The following is a 19,344-nucleotide window of genomic DNA, read 5'->3' as shown; positions in this document are numbered from 1 at the left end:
AGCCTATCCCAGGACGCAAGGCGGAGGACACTCTGGACGGGGTGGCAACCCACCGCAGGGCACAATCACACACATTCAAACACTACGGACGATTTGGAAACACACATGTCTTTGGATCGGGGGAAGAAGCCGGAGTACCCGGAGGAACCCCCCAAACCCCAACCCTGGAGGTTAGAACGGTACCAGGTTAATAAATTAGGTTACAGATGTTTTTACGGTTTATCCAAAGTCTTACAATCCACTTTTGTCAATTTTGCTTTAATATATAAACTTAGAAGATTACATTCTATACCATCTTTTCACATTGTAGACACAATCTCCTGGCTACGTCACCATGTGATCTGCTACATCATCCACAATCTGGTTTGGCCCATCTGTATCTCTATTGCTTATTTAGTTACATTTTTAAAAATGAAACAAATATTGGACACCAATCATCGTGAGTCAATGGCTACAACTAGAGTAAGTAGGAAATCGATAAAAATATTCCAGACTGTACATATGAAAATCACAGTTTAAACAATATCCACAGCAACACCATGCGAACGTTTCTGGACACGTGCCAGCTCGGTGCCTGCCAGCGATGCCCGCTGTGGAGACCAGACACTCAGACAAGCCAAAGACGGAGGGGAGAGGTGTGGGTTTTCTCTTCTTTTGTTCTCGCTTCTTTTAAACATCAGTGAGCGGTCCAATAGAGTACAACGAGGCACAAAATAAAAGCAGTGGTGCGGTGAATTGACCGTTAATCCAAGATCCTGACCTTTAAACATTTTTTGTATGTGTTTAACAGGCAGAACGAGGGCGGGTGGGGTAGGGTGGGGCGGGGGAGACACAGAATTTTGCTATAAAAACGGTAGCGCATGTTAGTGGATGAGACAGCGACAAATCTTTTGAACAAATGATAAAGCAGGTCTTCTTTGTTTTACCAACCCAATAGCACACAGTCCCTCCTACTTGTGAGGCATTACTGGCTCACAAGACCAAGGTTTGTAACTTCCCAGGGCAAAGTTCAACTACATAATATCAGTACAAAGCTAAAGTAACCTCTACCAGACTCAAATTCACATCCGGCGTCCTTTCCCCTTCAGTGCATTACCTTTTCTGCCTGGCCGCCTAATCGTTCTAACGTTGACTTACTTTAACCTTGTACTTGTTTGTACATTTACTTTTTTACTTTATACTTCAAAACACATTGTTGGAGCTATGAGGACTTTTTTGTGGGTCCCAATTTACCTGAGATTTATATTTAAAGCTAAATACCAGTGACAACATGGACGTCTGAGATAAAATGATGATCTTGGCATGTTCACAAACCTTCCATGTTTGTGATATGTTCATTAGTGTTAATGTTCATTCGGTCTATACCAGTATAACGTGACAGGCTATTTTAACATCAACGCAATCTTATAAGAATTACATTTAAATGCCAATATTAATTAATTATTAAAATTTTCAGCGTTTACTCGTTCTTTCGCTTCGTTCCAGAAATAAATGCTTTGGAAATAAACAAAATGATGTGCCATTAGACAATTAAGACAATTTGAAGCTCGATGTTTAAGCGATATCGCGCGAGCAGGAGTGCGGTTATACGGACTATTCAGTTTAACCTCACCATTTTCGAGTGTGATATTGCTTTTAAAGAACAGTTCTATAAAGTAGAAATTAATATCGAGTAAAGTGACACAAAATTCTGCTTTTAATTTTATTGTTATTCTTTATGCTGCTGTAACATGACAATTTCCATCACGGGATCGGTCAGTCTGTCTGTCTATCTACACACACACACACACACACACACATCTGTCAGATCAAGGCACACTTGAATACTAAGCTGATGAAAGTGAAATGTTGTGTGTGTGGTAGAGATGTGTGTGTGGGATTAGCGTCGTGACATCAGATCAACACACAGCTTTTGTTTTTGTAGCAGTGAAAGCACCCGAATGTATAAGAGCTCCATGGTTTTTATGATGCTAATCTGCTGCGGGGGCTAGCTGTCTGTCAGGCCCCACACACACACACACGTCTCATTTGCTTTTCATCAGCAGCCCAACACTACTGTGTTTCCTGAAGCCTTTATACATTTGATTTTTTTTTTCTTCTTATGTCCTTTTTGTCCAGTCTGACCAATTTCTACTTCTATTTCATGGAAAACGGTCAGCATTTCCAGTTGTGATGTCATAATCAGTGTTACTTTTCAAATACTCTTTAAATGTTCATAATATCCATCCATCCATCTTCTATAACGCTTATCCTTTTCAGGGTCACGGGGAACCTGGAGCCTATCCCACGGAGCATGGGGCGGGGTACACCCTGGACAGGGTGCCAGTCCATCGCAGGGCACAATCACATACACATTCACACACACATTCATACACTACGGACACTTTAGACACGCCAATCAGCCTACCATGCATGTCTTTGGACTGGGGTCCCCGGAGGAAAGCCCCGCAGTACGGGGAGAACATGCAAACTCCACACACACAGGGCCACTTAGGGAATCGAACCCCCGACCCTGGAGGTGTGAGGCGAATGCTCTAACCACTAAGCCACCATGCACCCGCGAATTGAATTTATGTATTTATTTATGTCGCGGACCCGACGTACGCGTTTGAATGAAATGAATTCAGTGAGCTCTTTCTTCAGTGTTACTTGATGAACTGCACTGTAAACCCTAATGTTGTCTTTACTTAAACAATCATGACTATACATTACTGTTCAAATCAAAAATCTAAGTTTATTTAACTTATTTACCTACAAAATACATAAACTTAAGATTTCAAGTGTTATGAACTCAAAATTAGGATTTATTTAAAATTTCTTTCTTTGATGCGATTGGCCATGCGAGGAGTTCCGCTTGGCAACAAGTGAACAAGCACTGATTGGTAGATAATCGCAAAAGGCGGTCCTCTTGCTGGTACCGGTGTAGTGAAATTCAAGAGTTCATCATGAGTGGGAGAGACGGCTCTGTGTGTGTTTAGAAAGAAATGGCAATCATGCAAAGGATGTTTTGTAAATAATGTTACATTTCGCTAAAACGTGTTCATTTCCCCCGATGTAGGAGACTTTTGGGACAGCCTGTATTTAAGTACAATTGAAATGAACACCAAGTTAAGTGAACTTTAACTAGTAGCTAGCATGCAGCGCTAGCTAAGTTTATCAAATAAGTACAACACAAAGTGAAGTGAACTTCATCAAATAAATACACTATATCAACACCAAGTTAAGTGAACTTAAATATATAAGTTTGGGGACAGCTCATCACTCAATTAAATTGAGGGAACGAGTTTATATCAACTTGTTAGGGTTTTCCTTGTGGGAGTCTAAATAAAGGCAAATTATTCATGGAACACTGTACTTATTTTCTAATCAAATCTAAAAAATAAAAAAAAAATAAAAAAGAAAGATTCAAAATATTGTAATAATTTGCATAATTATTCTGTGGTCTATGTTTATTTACATTTATGGCATTTGGCAGACACCCTTATCCAGTGCAACTTACATTTATACAAGAGAGCAGTTGAGGGTTAAGGGCCTTGCCCAAGGGCACAACAGTGGTAGCTTGGCAGTGCTGGGGCTTGAACTCCAGACCTTCTGATCAGTACCCCACCACTGCTCACTGATATAAACACAGAGTCATACATTTACACCCATCCAGAGACTTAACCCCCCCCCCCCCCCACCTAAACCCTCTTCCAGTCTTCCTGCTGCTATAAAATGTTTACGAGCTTCCGCCCAAGTGTCCCGCTGCTACTCCCCTCGAGACAAACCGACCGTCCTCATCCTCTGCTCTAAAATCATTACAGACTCTATTAGCATGTCAACAGCAGCCATTAGCAGCTAATCACAAGAAGACCAGCTGAGAGCAGGGCTAATGCACATTATAACGCAATCCTACACCGATAAATTGGGTCAAACACATCTATAAACGCTGAGGGATAATACAGAACATTATCTGTCATTTTACATCCCACAACGACTGCTGAAAATATGTACAGAATGAACCCTAGGTCTGTCACAGGAACGTCATCATGGATCTAACTCATACGCTGAATGACCCCCCCCCCAAAAAAAAAGAGTACACAGTATGCAATGGGAAAAAAAAAAAAACATGTTGGGGGTGTGCGGTTACAGGAAAGTAATCATCAGTAGGTTGGAGTGATGTGGCTTGATGTGAAGCAGAGTAACTCTTTTTTACCAAGAGTGTCTTGAGGCTGTGATAGTGCTAAGATAACGGATTTGTGTTTTGGGACTTCATTTGATAAAGGAATCTCAATATCAATAAGTGAGAAATAAGTGCCTTTACCTTTAGACTTTCCAGATCAGCCCAAGAACCCTTTAAACACTTGAACACACCTGGAATCATAAAAATGAATATTCCATGGTTGGCTATGCTAATCCTAACCCTGTAGCACATTTCTCTAGCCAATAGCTTTGAGATGCAGAACACAGCCATAAAAAAACAAAAAAAACCCAACCTTTAACCATATTAGCGTTTGGCTACGGCTCTAACATATTAAAGTGTTGCTGGAGTGAGAATTTGTTGTATTAGCAGAGCTGTGTTACATGTAGCCTCGATGCCTTCCACCTGCCAGCTGCAGTTGAAATCCGCCTTCGCAGTCTTCAGATCTAATTACCACAGAGCTGGATGGAGTCTCAGTAGGGAGTCCAGCTGAGGGCTCTTCCCCCTCCTCCTGCTCAAACCTGGCCTCAGAAGCAGATGGCAGTTTACGAGCCTTTGTGTTAGCACCCTAGCATGTTAAAAACAGTCATTGTCAATGGGTAGACTGTTATACATAGCTGGCATTAAACTGTTTGGGACAAATAGGCGTTTGTGAGACTCAGATGAAAGAAGCGTATCAGTGAACTCCTGTATATACTATACCAGAGTTCAGGAACCTTTTCAGCTGGCAGAGCCATAAAAGCCTATATAGATGTATAAATATATCTTTTTCTTAAAAGAGCCAGAGAAAAATTTGCATATTTTTTGACGTTTTTATATATGCCTTATTATAATTATTAGTTATTATATTTACCATTATCCCATAATTATAAAAAGGGGTGATGTAATAAAGGTCATTTCACATTTCACGTGTTCTTGACCTAACAGCCTGCACTTCGCCTGACAGGTCTGTAAGTGGCAGTTGGACTTCATTCAACTCAAGACAGGATGCAGTGCGTGAGTAAGAGTAAGTTGAACGCGACTTACCAATTCATACAACCTCCAAATATGCAAATTCGTCTGTCCGTTCTTACTGGAAAGTACGATACTCAGCGTATTTTTACTCTGAGTCATTTCACCTTTGGTAAAAAAAAAAAGAAAAAACATCAAAAAAACTGAAAACTTGACTGGCTATGTAGATTTATAAACCAGACCGGGAAATTACCGCTCTGCTCTACATTGTCCAATGAAATGTGAGCTTGTGCCACATCGCGATTGGTTGGAGTATACATGACAAATTTGATCGATTATATGAATTATGTAATATTTTTAAACATGCAGCGTTTTAATTGAATCGATACATTAGCTTTGGTGATTCGTGATTGTTTTTATTGATTTTTTCCCCACCGTTGAGCCATTGGCAATCACTGAAACAACCATATATGGCTTGCGAGCCATAGGCTCCCGCCCCCGCCCCCGCCCCCTGTACTATATATATATATATATATATATATATATATATATATATATATATATTGATGTATACCTCCTTATTTTGTGCCTGATCTGCAAAAGAAGAACAGTGCCTTTAGCTAGAAGAATTTGAACTGCAGACAACCCTTTGCACCGCCGACATTTTGGTGGCCTACTTTTAGGAGAGACAGATACCTCAGAGCATGCACTCAGCCGTGAAGAAGCGTCTACTGTAACTGTGTGTGACAAGCAGAAATGCCTCTAACTCCACGCTGATCCAAATGAACTGCAGGAATGTCTGACATTCCCAAGTCACCCAAATACCCATGACCCACTCTGCCATTTACTTACACACACACACACACACACACACACACACACACATATATATATATACATACACATACTCAGCAAAAAAAGAAACATCCTCTCACATTCAACTGCTTTTAGTTCCATCAAATTTCTTAACACGTGTAAATATTTGTATTCACATAAAACACATTCAGCATCTGAGACATCAACTGAACACGTTTCATAGACATTTGACAAACATGGAATGGAAATGGAATATCGAGTCCCTGAACAAAGGGGGGGTCGATATTAAAAGTAACTGTCGGTATCTGGTGGCCTCCAGCTGCTTTAAGTACTACAGTGCATCTCATCCTCATGGACTCATGGACTGCTCCAGATTGGTCAGTTCTTGCTGTGAGATGTAACTCCACTCTTCCACCAAGACATTTACAAGTTCACGATCACATCAGGGGACACACACACACGGTTACATGTAATTTTCCACTGCGAGGACGATCAGCTGTCCTTCCTGTCTCCCTGTAGCACTGCCTCAGGAGTCTTACATTACAGACATTGCAGTTTATTGCTCTGGCCACATCTGCAGTCCTCATGCCTCCCTGCAGCAGGTCTATGGCATGTTCACACAGGTCAGCAGGAACCCTAGGCATCTTTCTTCTGGTGTTTTTCAGAGTCAGTAGAAAGGTCTCTTTAGTGTCCTAAGTTATTGTAACTGTGACTTTAATTTCCTACCACTTGTAAACTGTTTGTGTCTTAAGGACTTTTCCAGAGGTGCATGTGCAATAATTGATTATGGTCAAGCATGAAAAACCTTGTTTAAACCCTTTCTGCTAAAGATCTGTAAAGCTTATTTGGATTTTATGTTTATTTTTTTGCTGAATATATATATATATATATATATATATATATATATATATATATATATATATATATATATATATACAGAATTTAGAAGTCAGCAGCACTGTAGTATAAAATTGTACTAAGTCAGTTGTAAAAATGTATAGTCTTTGTCAGAGTGCCACACGGTCAACTTTTAGCTGTAGAGTGGCAGGTGGAGAGAAAGATTTAGGAAATGCAATCACCCCCCAACTTCAAGCAACTGACTGGAATTCCATGTAGTGAATATGCAAGGCTAAAAATACATGCTTTATGAATGAGAACAGGTGACCGATTTAGCTTGTAATCCAGTCAGAGCCTAGCACAATAACCAACCATATCCAATAACAAATGAAAAGACACCGAGACCACACCTTCTTCATTGGGACTGGTAGACACAGAGGCCACACCTCCTTCAGTGGGACTGGTAGACACAGAGGCCACACCTCCTTCATTGGGACTGGTAGACACAGAGGCCACACCTCCTTCAGTGGGACTGGTAGACACAGAGGCCACACTTCCTTCATTGGGACTGGTAGACACAGAGACCACACCTCCTTCATTGGGACTGGTAGACACAGAGGCCACACCTCCTTCATTGGGACTGGTAGACACAGAGGCCACACCTCCTTCATTGGGACTGGTAGACACAGAGGCCACACCTCCTTCATTGGGACTGGTAGACACAGAGGCCACACCTCCTTCATTGGGACTGGTAGACACAGAGGCCACACCTCCTTCATTGGGACTGGTAGACACAGAGGCCACACCCCCTTCACTGAGACTGATAGACACAGAAGCCACACCTCCTTCACCGAGACTGATAGACACAGAAGCCACACCTCCTCACTGAGACTGATAGACACAGAGGCCACACCTCCTTCACTGAGACTGATAGACACAGAGGCCACACCTCCTTCACTGAGACTGATAAACACAGAAGCCACACCCCCTTTATTGGTACTGACAGGTGGATGTGTCTTAGCACTTACTGCAGCTATAAAAATAAAAATGTGGTAACTTGATTAAGATGTGGTTTTTCCTAGGAAGCATTTTTAAACTTATAAGCTATGAGTCATTTGTTGTTTGTGTCACGGGGGGCTTTCCTGCTATGTGACTCCTGCCTGTGAGATTTGCACAATCATCACTGTTCTGCTCATAACTGCAGCATCAGCTCCATATTCATCACAAATTAGAGTCCATCATCTTATTTTATATTTATTTTTTGGCTGACAAAATTGCTTACTTTATCCATTTATTTTTCCAAAAAACTGCTTACTTTGTTTTGTTTTGTTTTGGGAAGGCCTTACGAGTTTTGCTTAAAAAAGAGCGACAAAAAAAAATCCCTGAGGTTTTGCTGGTATAATATATATTTGGAGATGGACTTTTTTCTTTTCCACGTTAAAAACCATAGTGCTTAGGAACAGTAAATAATCCGCTGGGAATCAAATAATAAACACATTTTCATCCGAGAGGTCTCATATTTCACAGAACTAAATAACATTTCCACAGTACAGACACAAAGAGAGATTGAAATGGAAATCAAAACACTGCCGGCAGCTCGAGCGCTCGTCTCGACTCCTACTCAGTTTCAGTATTATCATAATTATTGAACCGCTCGACTCTTCCTCCGGATGATTTTTGCATAATCTCAGCAGATTGAGTCGGCATGGTGAGGAAGCGTACCTAGTGACTGCCTGGAGCTCTCAAACACACCACACACTACTGCTGACATCATCAAAACACACAGCATAATTTTCATTACTAAATCTCATACTGCTTAAAGCTCACATGAATTCGGGCCAACTGGACATAGAATGCCAACTGAGTCACTTTGTTAATAATAATAATAATAATATGAAGAAGAAGAAGAAGAAGAAGAAAACAACGAAGAATTTAGGCCGTATTTAAACACGATTTTACAACATCTCATAATTAATGGCGGCTGTGGCTCAGGTGGTAGAGCGGGTTGTCCACTAATCGTAGGGTTGGCGGTTCGATTCCCGGCCCACGTGACTTCCACATACCGAAGTATCCTTGCGCAAGACACTGAACCCCAAGTTGCTCTCGATGGCAAGCTAGCCCCTTGCATGGCAGCTCTGCTAACATGAGTGTTTGAGTGTGTGAATGGTTGAATGAGAGCCATTGTAAAGTGCTTTGGAACCGCTAAGGTTAAAAAAGTGCTATATAAGTGCAGACCAGGCCATTTACCATAATGAGGCCATATCTCAGGCACGATATGAACCAGAATGTACATTATCATAATCATTTTGGCTTAGAAGTGAAATGCCGCACACGCATTAGATATGGATGGTTGCACTTTGCCTATTTTTGGACCAGATTCCAAATGCTGTGGAAAAAAAAAATCTTGACTGCTTACGATGACCATGCCTGCCTGCAAATGCCTGAACGCAACTATATTTGGTGCGAAATCATCAGTTATCTGGGATTGCTTAGTCTGTTTTCCTCGAAACAATGCACACAGTATTATCAGCTTGCTAAATAGCTGGTCATGTAGCGATTGGAAAGGTTAGGCACTTCTGAGTTTAGGCACTTCTCCAAATAGTAAGAGAATTGTGGGCAAAAACGAAAAAAAGAGTCACATTTTAGACTTTCACAGCATTCTGACGGAGAGTTCAAATGGCCCAGCTACAATGATCAGCCATAACATTAAAACCACCAGCCTAATATTGTACAGATCCCTCTTGTGTCGTAAAAACAGCTCGGACCCGTCGAGGCACGGACTCCACAAGACCTCTGAAGGTGTGCTGTGGTATCTGGCACCAAGACGTTAGCAGCAGATCCTTTAAGTCCTGTAAGTTGCGAGGTGGTGACTCCATGGCACGTCCCACAGACGTTCTATCGGATTGAGATCTGGGGAATTTGGAGGCCGAGCCAACACGTTCAACCCTTGTTATGTTCCTCAAACCGTTCCTGAACAATTTTTGCAATGTATATCTATAGCTTTTTGCGACTTTTCAAATTTGGTCCATAAGTAAGGTATAATACACTCCAGGATGTGCAGTTAGAAGAATTCATTATTTTCCTACTGTATAACAGAACATCCTAGAAGACGTTTATTGTTGTTGGGTTTTTTTTTAATGGTATGGTTCCACTAATTTAATTGTTCCAAGAGTGTTTATATTTCCTATAACCGCACCGGGACATTTCACTGTGTTCGCTACGTAAAATTCCACTTCCTAGTTCGAAATTGCTGCTACTACAGTAGAGTTAGCAACATCGCCAGCGGACGTAGCAAGCGATACTTTTGGAGAATTTAATATTTTGACTTAAAATATGAAAGCCTGTCAGGTGAAGACGAAAAGGAATTAGGGAAGCCAATTTCACCAGAAACTGCACCATTAACAGGAACCTACAAATCATTGTGAGTTAGCTAGCCAGCTAGCCGGCGTGCAATAAAATAAGCGATCTATTTCCACTAGCGGAGCAAAAATAAACAGAACGTTTGGCCGTATTGTGTCTGAAATGTCAGTATTACTCTGTATTACTTTCTTGTTTATGGAGCTGTTGTATAAAAGTAATATCACCCTTGTAAACAAAGATGTGTTTGCACATGAATATGAATCACATGTAAATGAATCACATGTAAGTGAATCACATGAAAATGAATCACATGAGTATGAATCACATGAAAATGAATCACATGTAAATGAATCACATGAGTATGAATCACATGTAAATGAATCACATGAAAATGAATCACATGTAAATGAATCACATGAAAATGTTTCATATGAAAATGAATAAATAAATTGAAATATGTAAACAAAGATGTGTTAGATAGGGAAAAAGTATTCAGACACCATAAATTAACATGAATACTTTGTTAAAAAAGTGCTTGTGTCTACGGTATGAAGTCATTTTCAACTCATCTTTAGTTCCCCAAGGTTATATAACAGCCGTTCCTGCTGCTTTCAGGTCGTCCTGCAGCTCTTTTCAAGTGACTCCTAGCTTCTGTCTTACCTTCTTTACCATTATAACTGTAACACACTGTAACACACACCCTCGCGTCTCACTTTGGGCCAGTAACAGTAACACTTCTACGTTCCACCAGCACGTTGTTGATTATTTTCCAGTAACAGCACTCCCTCGAGTGCTTTATTCCTTACTTATAGAACGAATGAGATAATGCAGAACAGAAGAAGGCTTAAAGAATTTAGAAAAAAAGAAAAAACAGCTGGGAATTAAACACAGCCCTTGAGTCATGCCTGAGTTCTCTAGCTTGTTATTTTGTGAGTCATTTCAAGTCCATCTGTGTGTATACTCCCCTTTTCTCTGCAGGATGCTGCAGTGCAGCTCTTTATTTTCTTTTTTACACTTAAATAACAACACAGACACACATTTCCCAAGCTGGAAACATGCGTTAGGACGTTCACATGAACACACACGTTGCCAAATTATCAACCCAACCTTCTTGGATTTATATTTCGATGATATTTAATAGGCCATAAGGAATCATTCTTAAGTAAACCATATGACTGATTGCTCATGCATGACTAGAATCCTATTTACACTCATCCCATGTGGAGATAATGTCCATCTGAGCGCCACGGGAAAGAGGGAGCAGGTGGCCATTAACAGCTGCTGATGCATAAGGCTGAATGATCTAAATGTAAATAATGCTATAACATGCCTCTTAACTCGACACTCCGTCGTGGATAATGTCATGCACGGCAGAGTTTTACATGCTAGCCCTATGGTGTGGTCCAGAAAAACAAAAAAAACCCCTTTTATACGGTCTAGCAAAGGATGTCATTGTGACAACCATGGAAAGATCGGATTAAAAGTTCGGATGCGAAGAAATCGATCCGTAAATCGTTCACAGAAGCATTTAAACACGTAATGGAGTGCTCATGAGAATCCAGCTAGCTTAGAAAAACGTTTGTATCCCATGAGTGTTTCGGAGTGTGTTTAAATTTACATAGAAGGAGACGCAGTAACGTTGACCTTGACTGATCAGGTTCAAATGGTGTAATTGGTGATGAGTTGATGTGACTGTATGTCCCTAAATGAAGTCCATAAATGAAGATAAATAAGTCTAGCCATTCGTTCAGGACAAAAATAATGGTACCCTATGAAAGGTGAAGCGTTAGAATGGGTGTCAATGGTAGCTTATGCTCTGCAGCGGCTGAGCTGCATTACTGGAAGGTTTAGAGAAAACCGGAGGCCAAGAGGCGGTCTTTCAACCGTTTTGTTGTCATTCTGACGTTTTCAGCTCTGTGTTTTTTGCCTTTTATGGAGTTTTGTGGGAGTCAAGCTACTCTGGTTGGTGTTCATCAACATACGCGTACAAGAATGAAGAAAATCAGCGTTACCGAAACTCTTGAGTTCAGTTTAGTTTAACGAATGACTTATAAATGAGCCTCGATATCTTTGGGTACATTTTAACCATCTTTTTAAATTGTAAAACTGATTTGTCAAACTGTGACGCTTTGAAATGGTCTTGGTCTTTGAGACGGTATGGTCTTGATGAAATCACTCACTTCAACAATGACTGGGTTTACATGGACAGCAGTAATCTAATTATTGACCTTATTCTGAATAAGACAATATTGTGATTAAGGTGTTTACATGAGTCGCTTTTAGAATATTCCTTTCATGTTCCCGTTTTACATGTTATAGAACATAGATGGATTAACGACACGTCATTACGTCCCCGCGCCACGCCGTCCGACCTTCCGTCCAGAATTTCACGTATCGACATACAGTTGGTCTTTGTTATGGTCCCGTATACAGTTTTGGGTGTTTTTATTTAAAATTTTTACGAACACTTCAAGTGCGGTTAATTATTTGTCACGCTATACGTGCAAATAGACGACTGCTTGAAGCCGTGGGCTGCGTCCCAAACCGCATACTTACCTACTATATAGTAGCCCAGATACATGTATTTCACCTACTATATAGCAGGCAAGTACACGGTTTGGGACGCAGCCGTGCTCTCTTGTTTGCCGTCAAACGGTTGAGCGCTGCCGTGTGTGTACGTGTCCTGTCGCACAATGCGGTGAAAACTCTCACACGACGTTAATAGTGTGATTAAAGTGTGTACATGTCTGTAACGCACGTCGATAATGCGACTAAAACAGGAGTACTCCACACGTCTTAATTCCATTTGTGTTTATTTCGAGTATGACTTTAATCGGATTAAGGTAATAAAAAATCGCTGTTTACATGCTAGTTTCTTAATCAGAGTATCGTCTTAATCGGGTTCATATCGGATTATCGTTGTCCATGTAAACGTACTGAATAAGAAAAAATTAGTATCGAGGATCCCAAGCTTTAATATTACAGGTAAATGATAAAACTACCACTTTACAATGTTTTTTTATTCATAAATTTCCATTACTGTTTTCGGCATACGGCAGACGCCCGTATCCAGGGCGACTTATATTTATCTCATCTTATTATACTACTGCTTTTTGGGAATTGGGACATGATTAGGACTCGGTAAGATTTCCTTTCAGATATTTTCAGTCAGAGAGAAAAGAAAAAAAAAAGGATTGGGGCATCAATAAAGCTAACATACTAATATAGTAGTAGTTAGTAGTTTTAAGACTATAATTGTCTCATTTAAAAAAAAAAAAAAAAGTAATGTTCAGTACTAAAGACAGACATTTACCTTTAATTAAATGGAATGTTATGATAATAAAAGAGCGCATTATGAGAGTTATAGAGTAACAAATCCTTTTTAACCAAGACTGACAGCAATATAGTCAATAATTGGGTTTTATCTGTATATCCAAAAATGACATATGAAAAGAATAATAAGAAAAAACATAAATAAATCAAATCAAATAAACAAAAACTGGCCACTGTACTAGCTCTTATAAAAGCTTGGACAAACTCAATCCATATTCCAGATATGCGCTATTTCTCATACTGCATCATTCCATTCGGATTTTTGTGAATGTACGCTACAGGATTATCGGAGACGCACTGCTGGGCCTTGAGCATTATGCTTAACTCTCAAGTCAATAGTCATTTATCATTCTTTTTAAGATATCAGTTATTACATGGATTCTTTCTGCAGTATTATACCCAACTAATCATCGATGACTGCTAAATAAATGATGACTAATTTACCTGCTTCCCCTCCAGCGTGTAGAGTCTCTTCACCACTCCCGAGTCCAGTTTGATGGCGTCGCTGATGTCCGTGAGCACCTGCTCGAACGAGTGTGCCGTCTTCTTGTTCAGGAGGACGCGCACGGCCTTGCGTGGCTTCACGCCGCTCCGGATCACCGTCACCAGCTTGGGCCGGATGAAATCCTTGCTTTCTCGCTCCCTCAGCTCGTTCTTTAGTATGGGTAAAGAGGAGAGGGAGCGCGATGTGCCTGCCCTAACGTTCACCGACCAGTTGGGGTTGACGTTTTTGGTGTAGTCCACTTTGCGGAAGGGCTCGTTGGAGGCGCAGACGTAGCTCTCACCTGTCGGGAGAAGACGAGGGGTAGAGTTAGGTCTGTATATATTTACTTTTCTACTCTGTAAGGCATGTTTGCGTCCAATCTTTCACCTTATATTCTGATTGGTCAGAAGGTTAATCAGCAACCCTGACAGTAGCGCAGCTGCAAATCCCATGTTTACATTCATGCACTCATTCTAACGTACAACGGTTTCTATAGTAACAGCTCATTAACACGTACTACTGTAGTATAGCAGATGTACCATTTTTTGATATGGTGATGTTTCTTCTAGAGAGTCCTTCAAGAGTTCCTCCAGGGGTTCGCTGTATAATTATGATATAATTCTCAGCCTCCTAAAATGCTCGCATAGTTCCACATAGATCCTTTAAGGGTTTCCTTAGAACCCTTTATTCTTCCCTTATTATTTACTTCACAAGAGAGAGAGAAAAAGAAAGGCTGGTGAAGGAACAACTGTCTATAGCAGCTATAACGGTAGTTTAATTGTTCACGCAGACGTTGCAGAGCAGTAAATGTACATATCAACCGATAAAACTATGATGTGTCATTCTTTAATTTAAAAAAAAATCAAATAAAATTGACCAAATCATTGGTAAATTGCTGGGGTTTAAGAGGAAATAAAACACTTCGGGACAAGCTGTTAATGGAAAATAATCAACTCTGGTGTGGTAACAGGAACTTCCGCTTCATCGCACCACCCTGTTGTTGACTATTTTCCTGTAACAGTGTCTTTTATTTCTTATATAATGCAAGTCAGAACTTGTAATCACTATTCAAATATGATTATATTCTATTCCCATAACTCGTATATGTTCAATATAAGAGGTCAGCAAGGCTCAATACGTTTTCCCTTGACATTGATATTGATATTGTATATTCTTTCAGTATTTCCTCAGGCTTCTCGGTGATAAGTTGTTCACCTTGAAGCAGCTCCATAATGGCCATATAATATAATTATATACACAGGGCGTCATGATATGAACAGAAGCACTGTATTGCTATTATATTGCTGTATATTCCAGTTGCATACATTAAAACACGACGGTGAACGCTTTATGTGGCACAGTTAAAGACATTAAAAGCCAGCAGTTGATCCCAGGTCAGTCCTCATGCTTCATACACACGAGCTCTTTTCCACCAATCGCATATCTCCAGGAAGACTTGCTCTGCGGATGAAAGAGCCTTTTATAGCCTTCTACAATCTCTGGAATGCACTAAACAGCTACAAAGCAGCAATCAAAATTTTCAACAGCTCTTTTATCTCACAAACACACGCTTCCGGCTTATCAGGAAGCGTTGTCAGAAAGATGTATTTCTTGACGCGTTATTTCGGGAGACTCCGGGTACAGCGAGTCTCTCGAACAGTTCACGTGTCCGGGAGGAATGCGGAGCACGCCGAGGCCACCTCTCTCTTCTCTCTTGTCTTCGCTTACTCTTGCGGTGTTGGCTGACGTCCCGAGTATTTTCACCGACGTGCCAGGGTAACAGTGCTAAATCGAGCCCTCCCTTTCCCAAAGGCCTACTCAAATCCACACTCTGAGGGTATATGGAAACCACAATGGAACGGCTGACTAAATCAACGAATGAATAAGCATTTTTTTTCCCCATCGGAAAACAATCTGTTCTGCATAACTCAGGCATTTGATGTTTAAACTGCCGTACGCTGTGAAAAGGTCTGAAAACGCTACAGTCTTAATCCACACAGCTGAAGAAACTGATGAAAGTGTGTGTGTCTGTGTGTGTGTGTGATTGTGTATGGGTAGGCACAGCTTGGCACTACAGCACATGCAGCTGCTCTAAAAATGGACCTTTGTCACACAGGGACTAAGAACTTGGTGGAGCATCATATGAGGAAAAAACAACCAGAGACAATTAAAAGCACGTCATAAATCACGTTAAATCAGTGCATTCATCAATGCCATACCCTCCTCGTGATGCATGACGGACTTTTGGTGCTTTCCTGGTGCTTTTTTTCGAAAAGTGAAACCACAAAACACTTGCTGTACAAGCGATAACGCCGTGAGAACACTGTTGCTAGGTAACTGGGAAATATGGAAGTTGAGCTAGTTAATAATAAGCTAGCTGTCCATTGGCTTCCAGTACGATCTCATGCTTGCATTGACATCGCCATAAAAGCCAGAAAGGTTGACGTGAGGGCTAGGGATGTATAGATTCGCATTCATATGTACACTATCCCGACTATAGAAAGACATATGACTTTGGAAAAGAGAGAGAACTGTCAGAAATGATAACATTTCTCTTATATGTGATCCCAAATTCCTAAGAAAAGACACTACTTTTGGGTGTCCCAAAAGACTGCATAGAGTACACAGGGGACATTAACAGCTTTTAACAGCTGCGGACCGGCCGAGAACTGGACGTCTACGAACATCCACTGACAAAGACACGACCGATGTCGTGCTGGAGTACATAATTCCATATCTACATTATTTTACACTTAGCTAGCTAGCTAGTTTGTTTAATAAACACCTATAAGCTACTGTAGCATTATCAGCACTCACAGCATGTACTTGCGACAATGAAACGTGTCACTTTATAGTATTTTTATGTGTTTGTGAGCAGACTTCGCGGGACGTATTTGCTGCAGTGAAAACACAGCAATTTCATTAACACGGAAGTGTGCGAAAGGTCCACTGGCTCATCTTCGTCTGTCTATATATACATATATATATATATATATATATATATATATATATTGGCCGTGGTCCTAGTGGTTCCTGTTATCACGCTACACTTCCGAAACAGCATCCTTTGTACTATTTAGTGCACTAGGTAAGATATTTTGCTGTTTTGTAATCAAGTAAGAAAGCATACTGTAATATAAATCAATCATGATATCTCACAATGTTCCCACAATGCTCTTAGTAATAAATCTACAGTGTCTGCAGATACAGGCTAAGGTGGTAGAGCGGGTTGTCCACTAATCATAGGGTTGGCGGTTCGATTCCCGGCCCACATGACTCCACATGACTCCACATACCGAAGTGTCCTTGGGCAAGACACTGAACCCCAAGTTGCTCCCGATGGCAAGTTAGTGCCTTGCATGGCAGCTCTGCTACCGTTGGTGTGTGTGTGTGTGTGTGTGTGTGTGTGAGTGTGTGAATGAGAACCTGTGTAAAGCGCTTTGTCGAACTACTAAGGTTAAAAAAGGTGTTATATAAGTGCAGACTATTTACCACTGAAGCAAGGGTGAGTCTTGGGCATAAAGAGAATTTTTGGGAAGTGCTTATTTTTATGGTGTCCATGTGGGACCATTGAGAGTAGCAGAAGGTGTCAAAGAGAAGCTCCAAGCAGAAGAACGGTATCAGGATAAATCAGGGAGTCTGAAGATTGTCAGGATCAGGCACTGGAAGCATCCCATCAGGAAGCAAGAGTGCTACTCATCAATATGGTGGCTGGAATAAAGCTTCTGGGCCATGGAACCCTTTCATTTCTTTCTCCTGCAGTGCCCTTGAAACCGATCATGACTCTAGCAAGACTGGAGGCAGTGAAACCGCTGAGCCTGCAGCAGACGTCTGGACGAGTTTCAGAAACTGAGTGAGGAGGTGGCTGGATTGGGTTTATGAAGGCAAGCACTGGAAATGATAGAGAGGTTTAAGAATACAACTGATATCAGGAGCTGTGCTGAGTAGATGGAAAAGAGGGCAACGAAAATCACACACCTTGTTTCGTCACACAAGCGTGTCAAACTTATCGGCTTGGATGGTGCTTATGATGTACGGTGTGGATATTAGGAATGTTTGATTTCTCTCAAAAAATCGTTCTGGACAGATTCAACCCATAGCCAAAACAAACAAATAAGTAACTCAGAATGAACTGTGCTTGGGGGATTGTGTCAATATACAGTGGTGCTCGAAAGTTTGTGAACCCTTTTCTACATTTCTGCATAAATACGACCTAAACATTTTTTCACACAAGTCCTAAAAGTAAATAAAGAGATCCCAATTAAACAAATGAAACAAAAATATTATAGTTATTATATTTATTGAGGAAAATGATCCAATATTGCATATCTGTGAGTGGAAAAAGTAGGTGAACTTTTGCTTTCAGTATCTGGTGTGACCCCCTTGTGCAGCAATAACTGCAAGTAAACATTTCCAGTAACTGTTGATCAATCCTGCATGTCAGCTTGGAGGAGTTTTAACCCGTTCCTCAGTACAGAACAGCTTCAACTCTGGGATGTTGGTGGGTTTCCTCACATGAACTGCTTGATTCAGGTTCTTCCACAACATCTCTATTGGATTAAGGTCAGGACTTTGACTTGGCCATTCCAAAACATTCACTTTATTCTTCTTTAACCGTTCTTTGGTAGAACGACTTGTGTGTTTAGGGTCGTTGTCTTGCTGCATGACCTACTTTCTCTTCAGATTCAGTTCACAGACAGATGTCCTGACATTTTCCTTTAGAATTTGCTGATATACTTCAGAATTCATTGTTCCATCAACGATGTCAAGTCTGGCCCATGCGGGCCTAGATGCAGCAAAACAGCCCGGACCATGACACTACCACCACCATGTTTCACAGACGGGATAAGACTCACATGCTGGAATGCAGTGTTTTCCTTTCTCCAAACATATCACTTCTCATTTAAACCAAAAAGTTGTACTTTGGTCTCATCCGCCCATAGAACATTTTTCCATTAGCCTTCTGGCTTGTCCACGTGATCTTTAGCAAACTGCAGAAGGGCAGAAATGTTCTTTTAGGAGAGAAGTGGCTTTCTCCTTGTGTCCCTGCCATGCACATCTTTGTTGTTCAGTGTTCTCCTGATGGTGAACTCATGAACATTAACATTACCCAATGTGAGACAGGCCTTTACTTGCTTAGAAGTTACCCTGGGTTCTTTTGTGACCTCACAAACTATTACACGTCTTGCTCTTGGAGTGATCCACTCCTGGGGAGGGTAACAATGGTCTTGAATTTCCACTTCCACAAATATATTGTTCTTTAAATAAAACAGTGCGCTCACTCATAACTGATCATCGTCCCATTGATTGAAAACACCTGACTCTAATCTCACCTTCAAATTAAACTGCTAATCCTAGCCCTTCACATACTTTTTCCTCTCAC

General features: G+C 40.8%; 1 protein-coding gene across 10 annotated transcripts in view; it reads right to left on the bottom strand.

Annotated features, from left to right (window-relative positions):
- dclk2a (doublecortin-like kinase 2a) overlaps positions 1 to 19,344 on the bottom strand; it is a 77,077-nt gene that overhangs the window by 50,653 nt on the left and 7,080 nt on the right. For all 10 annotated transcript variants that reach the window (XR_008385628.1, XM_053622096.1, XM_053622098.1 and 7 more), the window contains exon 2: positions 13,922 to 14,262. Coding sequence is in view for 9 of the 10 variants with exons in the window: in XM_053622096.1 (XP_053478071.1) it covers positions 13,922 to 14,262 (341 nt within the window). In the remaining variant the exon portion in view is untranslated. The remainder of the gene's footprint in view (positions 1 to 13,921; positions 14,263 to 19,344) is intronic.

Source organism: Ictalurus furcatus, chromosome 3 (assembly GCF_023375685.1).
Source record: "Ictalurus furcatus strain D&B chromosome 3, Billie_1.0, whole genome shotgun sequence".
Lineage (NCBI taxonomy): Eukaryota > Metazoa > Chordata > Actinopteri > Siluriformes > Ictaluridae > Ictalurus > Ictalurus furcatus.
This window is presented reverse-complemented; position numbering and strand designations above follow the sequence as displayed.